The sequence below is a fragment of the Drosophila virilis genome, chromosome X (genome assembly GCF_030788295.1).
Source record: "Drosophila virilis strain 15010-1051.87 chromosome X, Dvir_AGI_RSII-ME, whole genome shotgun sequence".
In the NCBI taxonomy this organism is placed as follows: Eukaryota; Metazoa; Arthropoda; class Insecta; order Diptera; family Drosophilidae; genus Drosophila; species Drosophila virilis.
This window is the reverse complement of record NC_091543.1, coordinates 12,097,082-12,104,469: the sequence shown is the minus strand read 5'-3', so window position 1 is coordinate 12,104,469 and position 7,388 is coordinate 12,097,082. Positions and strand designations below refer to the sequence as shown.

General features: G+C 45.7%; 1 protein-coding gene across 2 annotated transcripts; it reads right to left on the bottom strand.

Annotated features, from left to right (window-relative positions):
• Positions 1-3,151: 3,151 nt before the first annotated feature.
• On the bottom strand, positions 3,152-7,040 carry PPP4R2r (Protein phosphatase 4 regulatory subunit 2-related protein). Of its 2 annotated transcripts, none has more exons than XM_002057322.4 (4): positions 6,883-7,040; positions 5,698-5,964; positions 5,451-5,639; positions 3,152-5,380 (listed from the first exon to the last, which is right to left on the bottom strand). In XM_002057322.4, the coding sequence occupies exons 2-4, from the start codon at positions 5,912-5,914 to the stop codon at positions 3,930-3,932; spliced, it is 1,857 nt and encodes a 618-aa protein (XP_002057358.1). In that variant the 5' UTR covers positions 5,915-5,964; positions 6,883-7,040; the 3' UTR covers positions 3,152-3,929. The 2 variants fall into 2 exon arrangements, with proteins under 2 accessions (XP_002057358.1, XP_015025706.1); XM_015170220.3 differs by having other exon boundaries at positions 6,871-7,021.
• Between the last annotated feature and the right edge of the window lie 348 nt (positions 7,041-7,388).

Sequence of the window (7,388 nt, the reverse complement as noted above, 5' to 3'; positions counted from 1 at the left end):
CTAACTCCCCGCGGAGATATGACGTTCCAAAACGACTAACTCCCCGCGGAGATATGACGTTCCAAAACGACATAACTCCCCGCGGAGATATGACGTTCCAAAACGACATAACTCCGCGCGGAGATATGACGTTCCAAAACGACATAACTCCCCGCGGAGATATGACGTTCCAAAACGACATAACTCCCCGCGGAGATATGACGTTCCAAAACGACATAACTCCCCGCGGAGTTATGACGTTCCAAATCACCACGTTTTTTTTTGTAATATCTCGGGTAATAGCTCCGCGCGGAGATATGACGTTCCAAAACAACATAACTCCCCGCGGAGATATGACATTCCAAAACGACATAACTCCCCGCGGAGATATGACCTTCCAAATCACCACGTTTTTTTTTGTAATATCTCGGGTAATACCTCCGCGCGGAGATATGACGTTCCAAAACGACTAACTCCCCGCGGAGATATGACGTTCCAAAACGACATAACTCCCCGCGGAGATATGACGTTCCAAAACGACATAGCTCCCCGCGGAGATGTGACGTTCTAAAACAACATAACTCCCCGCGGAGATATGACGTTCCAAAACGACATAACTCCCCGCGGAGATATGACGTTCCAAAACGACATAACTCCCCGCGGAGATATGACGTTCCAAAACGACATAACTCCCCGCGGAGATATGACGTTCCAAAACGACTAACTCCCCGCGGTGATATGACGTTCCAAAACGACATAACTGCCCGCGGAGATATGACGTTCCAAAACGACATAACTCCGCGCGGAGATATGACCTTCCAAATCACCACATTTTTTTTGTAATATCTCGGGCAATAGCTCCGCGCGGAGATATGACGTTCCAAAACGACATAACTCCCCGCGGAGATATGACGTTCCAAAACGACATAGCTCCCCGCGGAGATATGACATTCCAAAACGACATAACTCCCCGCGGAGATATGACGTTCCAAAACGACATAACTCCGCGCGGAGATATGACGTTCCAAAACGACATAACTCCGCGCGGACAAAAACGACATAACTCCCCGCGGAGATATGACGTTCCAAAACGACATAACTCCCCGCGGAGATATGACGTTCCAAAACGACATAACTCCCCGCGGAGATATGACGTTCCAAAACAACATAACTCCCCGCGGAGATATGACGTTCCAAAACGACATAACTCCGCGCGGACAAAAACGACATAACTCCCCGCGGAGATATGACGTTCCAAAACGACATAACTCCCCGCGGAGATATGACGTTCCAAAACGACATAACTCCCCGCGGAGATATGACGTTCCAAAACGACATAACTCCCCGCGGAGATATGACGTTCCAAAACGACATAACTCCCCGCGGAGATATGACGTTCCAAAACAACATAACTCCCCGCGGAGATATGACGTTCCAAAACGACTAACTCCCCGCGGAGATATGACGTTCCAAAACGACATAACTCCCCGCGGAGATATGACCTTCCAAATCACCACGTTTTTTTTTGTAATATCTCGGGTAATAGCTCCGCGCGGAGATATGACGTTCCAAAACGACATAGCTCCCCGCGGAGATATGACGTTCCAAAACGACATAACTCCCCGCGGAGATATGACCTTCCAAATCACCACTTTTTTTTTTTTGAGAAAATCGAAACGTTTTCGATCATTTTTTTTTTAATATCTCGGGTAAATAATGTCTGATTTTAAAATGTTATACCTTTTAGAATGCGTACGGATCGCTACCATCAATTGGCATTCAAAGAAATTATTCATCGATAGGTTCAAAAATGTTAAAGACAAATAAAACATTAGTTCGTAAAGTCAACCTTTTTTGTTGATATTTTGGAATATTTCCGTCAAATAATGTCCGATTCAGGAATTTTATACCATTTTTGACTCGTAAGGATCAATTCTATCGATTGGCATCAAAAAAAGGAAATCCAAAATTTTGACCCAAATCGACAAAATGGAGATCGGTGCGAAAATCAAAACTTTTTCGATGATTTTTTTTTTGTAATATTTGGGGTAATAGGTCCGCGCGGAGATATGACGTTCCAAAACGACATAACTCCGCGCGGAGATATGACGTTCCAAAACGACATAACTCCGCGCGGAGATATGACGTTCCAAAACGACATAACTCCGCGCGGAGATATGACGTTCCAAAACGACATAACTCCGCGCGGAGATATGACGTTCCAAAACGACATAACTCCGCGCGGAGATATGACGTTCCAAAACGACATAGCTCCCGCGGAGATATGACGTTCCAAAACGACTAACTCCCCGCGGAGATATGACGTTCCAAAACGACATAACTCCGCGCGGAGATATGACGTTCCAAAACGACATAACTCCGCGCGGAGATATGACGTTCCAAAACGACATAACTCCGCGCGGAGATATGACGTTCCAAAACGACATAACTCCGCGCGGAGATATGACGTTCCAAAACGACATAACTCCGCGCGGAGATATGACGTTCCAAAACGACATAGCTCCCGCGGAGATATGACGTTCCAAAACGACTAACTCCCCGCGGAGATATGACGTTCCAAAACGACATAACTCCGCGCGGAGATATGACGTTCCAAAACGACATAACTCCGCGCGGAGATATGACGTTCCAAAACGACATAGCTCCCGCGGAGATATGACGTTCCAAAACGACTAACTCCCCGCGGAGATATGACGTTCCAAAACGACATAACTCCGCGCGGAGATATGACGTTCCAAAACGACATAACTCCGCGCGGAGATATGACGTTCCAAAACGACATAACTCCGCGCGGAGATATGACGTTCCAAAACGACATAACTCCGCGCGGAGATATGACGTTCCAAAACGACATAACTCCGCGCGGAGATATGACGTTCCAAAACGACATAACTCCGCGCGGAGATATGACGTTCCAAAACGACATAGCTCCCGCGGAGATATGACGTTCCAAAACGACATGACTGATTTGATTTTTGATTGATTGTTGACTGATACCATGTTGGCCATGTATGAAAAATCAAGATTTTAACCAAAATCTTAGCTCAAGGATGAAAAATCGTGACCGAGACCAATTTTCTTTGCAGTCCTGGTCCTTAAATTACCTTTCACATTTTCATCTGCTTAAGCTCTATACTGTTTCCAATAAGAATGCATTTTGTTCATCTTTATTTATATAGATAGTTTATATTACTTTCTGAGAAACATTTGCAGCTATACGTAATTGTCCAATATTGTGGATACAGTAGAACGTACAATGAAAAGTCAACGAAAATAGTTGAAAAACTTTATAGCTTATTTAGATGATAAAATATAGTTGCTCTATATCGAATTGGCATTAAATTAGGCAACGATACATAAATACAAAATATGACATGAGGTGGACGATTGTGTCACATCCAACAACTTAGAGAACTATGCAGAGGTTTTGATCGTGTGGAATAATTTGAATGCCACGTAACGGAACTGATCGGAACTTAATGCTCGAGCTTATATGTAAATAATTGTTGATGGCTGCGTGTGTGTGTGTGTGTGTGTGAGTTGGTCTGTGAGTGTGTGTGTGTGGGTGTTTGTGTAAGTTGGTGTGTGAGTGTGTGTCAGTGTGTGTGTTCGGGTGCATTCGGTATACGGCCTTACAACTATACGGGAGGGTACTAAAGGATTTCCGCTAGATTCCCGCCTGTTCTCCAGTTTGGAATACGAAGAGACATACATATCATATATTATATCAGCTACGACCTAAAGGTAATACCCTATTTAATGAAGTTAAACGGTATTTTATCTCAGGATCCTTGGGATTGGTATGGTGTGCGTCTTGTGTTGTTGTGTCTGTGTTTTATCTCATACGCGTTTTATGCTATTTATGTGAAGTAGTTGTAAGTATTCATTTTAGTCGCCCAGAATAGACGTGCACCGTTTGGGCCATTGGTCTATTGGTCCATTACCTCCTGGCTGGTGTCGTCCACCTCCATGGCGGCAGGCTCATCCTTGGTAGCTTCATCGGTGGCCATATCGCCAGTGGCAACGCCGCTTTCGGCCATAACGACCTCCTCCACGCCTGCAATGGGCGATACCTGTGCGTCCTCCTCCTCGGCCGGTGTGTCCTCCATGGGCTGATCATTCAGCGTTAATGCGGGCGTGGCGCTGACAGCAAAACTCTCCTCTTCGGCTGCCGGCGTGGCAGTTGCATCTGCCGCAGTCGGCGACTGTGGCGTAGCCAACTCATCGGTCTCAATCGGCGATGCAGCTTCAGCTGCATCAGCGGTTTTAGCTAGAGCAGCAGATGCTGTTGCAGTCTTTGTCAGCTCCTCCTTGTCACCCACAGCTGACGCCGTGGCAGCTGTTGCAGCCGGCTCAGCTGCTGCTGCTGTTGCTGGTGTTGCCTCAGATTCAGTCTTTTCAGTGTTGCTGCCTTCGGCAGCTGCCTTAGGCTCCAGCTGGATGTCAGTCTTGGCCTCAGCATCAGACGCATTGGCCTCGATTGCCTCATCCTTGTCAGGTGTAGTAGCTTTGTCTACAACAGCTGCCGAGTCGCTTGCTTTTTCGGGCGAAGTGGTTTTCGCTGGTTTCTTCGCATTTTCAGCTGCTTTTGGCTTGGGCTTCTCACTCGTAGGCTCTTTCTTTTCCTTGGCAGCATCGACATCGGCTTCTTCGATCTTCTTCTCTGTTTCTGTCTCTTTCGCAGGCTTGTCTACCTTTTCTCCACTCTCCAACTCCTGTTTTTCGACAATTTTCGTTGCTTGTTCTTGCTCATCGGCATTGGTTAGCGGCTCTTTTTCCTGACATTCAGCAACTATATCTTTTACGGCATCTGCAGCGTCGCTGTCCGCCTCGTCGGGCTCTGCCACTGTTGGAATATCGGCGGCGGTCTCTGGTGTCTCTTTCAGCTCTTTGTCACTATTGAATGACTTTTTGGCCTTTGGGTCTGGAACCACCTCCTCTTCCTCTTCATCGGGCTCCTCGATTTCGGGCACCTCACGAACAGCATCAGTCTTTTCGGCCTTTTCATCTGCAGCATTAACAGCATCAGCAGTTTCTGCGTTGGGTTGATCCGCTTTGGACTTGCTCTTGATGACATCCTCATCCGCATCCTCTGCATTAGCCTCCTCGGGCTGATCACTCTCATCGAAATCGAGCTTGGCCTTCTTGGCCTTCGGCTGAACAGCAACGTCGTCGGTGCGTGGGCAGCTGGCCTTAAGGGCACCGCTGGTATTGTCCTCGGTGCTGCCGTTGCGCTCGTCCCCGTTGTTGAACATGTTCTCGTTCTCCATTTCAATGTCAATGTTAACCTCCAGCGAAAGATCCCCATTGCCCACTGAGTCCAGAGAATCACCGTTCTCACTCTCGGTTCGCTTACGCCCCGGATCGATGGTGCTAACCACTAAATGTTAATTGCAAGATTAACCTGAGTTAGTCCGGAATAACGCTGTGACCGAAGGACATCTACTTACCCAGTATATTCTTCTCGAGGGCTCGCATAAACTTATCAATACGCGAGTATTGCTTGCGAGGATCAATTAGAAGCTCGCAGAGGCGCTGCACGGTAAAAGGCGCCGCATTAAATAGATCGAGACGCTCTAGCAGCGAGGACTTCATCGTCTCATAATTGAAGGGATCTACATTCGGGTAGTTGGGTATCTCTACGGGGAAAAGACAACGTTCAATTTAAATTGGGGGTAAGGGCGAGTACCTACTTACCCTCCAGACGTTGAGTATCCTCGTTAAAATGCTTGATCACGTTGAGCAGCTTCTCGCGGAAGAGATACTTAAGGCTGGACCACTTAAAGATGGTATCGCCTGTTTTGGCCACATACTGCAAATACTCCTCCAGCTCCTGGGGTATCTCCTTCTGTTTAAGCTGTGTGAAACGCTCCAGAATTTGTAGAATCTCCTCGCTATTCTCCATGGTAACCATTGATCCTCGTTCGTAGCTTTAGCGTGAATGAAACTCTGCAAATTCAGATGCTAAGAAAACAAGGAGAAAAATAATACCAAAAAATTCTCTTTGACTGACAAAATTTTTTCGCTGCGTGGTAGACACACAAAACCGAAAGGAAAACTACAACTATTGGCGACTTCGCTATTAATGTGTGTGTGTGAGTGTGTGAGTAGTTTGTATGCTTGTCTGTGTGTATGGGAAGTATGCGCCGAATCAGCGACACTGGCGGACGCCCGCTCCCTCGGCTGCCAGTTACGAGCTGCAGCCATGATGCATTATGAAAAGTTGCTAATCCTATTCATAATAAATCCCTATGCACATATAATATAATATATAATAAGTACATATCATATTCCTAACAGAGTTAAATGTTTGGTATACAAATCGTGTTTATCATGTGGCAACCGTGGCTATAAGTTCGGATATTCAGCTCGTCCGTAGCTGAGAAGCTGCGAATCTGCATTGCCGGTTGGCCCAGGCAGGCGCTGGCAGAGAGGGACTGCTGCACACTCACACACAAGCTCGGACGCTTGGCAACGACGAGTTAAAACTACAAATTGAGAGCAATTCAAATGAGCGCCGAACGGTGTCTGCAAGTTCATCTGGTGAATGGTGGAGGATTCCTTGCAGATTTGCACAGAAAAACTAGTTATTTCGCCAGCCAATACACACGTACATATATGCATGCGTACATGCATGTGTATGTGTTCCGACTACGGCTCTCGTGCAAGCAGCAACTTAACCGTTGCAGCTGCAAAAGGCTTACATAGCCAGCTATACATATATATATATATATATATATATACAGACAGACTGCCTTACAAAACGTAGTAAAATGTTGGCTTTGTGCGGTTTTCGGTACTCCGTTTGTTATATGTCGTACGTCAATACATTAGAAACCTTAAGATAATAATAAATCGTCGACAACGCACTTATAGTTTTACCTGCAATTGCTGCTGCGGCTACTCGAGCACTATCACAAGTATGCTTTGCTCTGGATAGCAGTTAAACGTATTTATTTATTTTGCACCGCCTAAAACCGTGTAAGCCGCAGCTGCACTATCGATAGTGCACACACAAAACCAACGACCAGTCGATTAGCTTAACATTCGATTAATCGATTACGCTGTTTCGTCTCGAAACTGTTGTGCACTGTTGCAAATGACATGCGTCAAATTAGCGGCGGTAACTCAGAGTCGATTATTGGTACTTGGTATCGGAGACGGAATCACTCAATTTGAAATGCATTTATTAATGTTTTTAAGCGCCTTTTTTGCTTATTACCTGTTTATAAATAGTTAAATGCACTGCTGCTTTATTAAGCAGCATCATATTTTACCAAAGATAATGTTTAACTGTAAAGTGCCATTTATTTTAAAGTCTGCATTACTTATGTACAAACAGTTTGAATTAAGTTTCGCTACTCTTCGCATCGCTTCGATATTTTCGA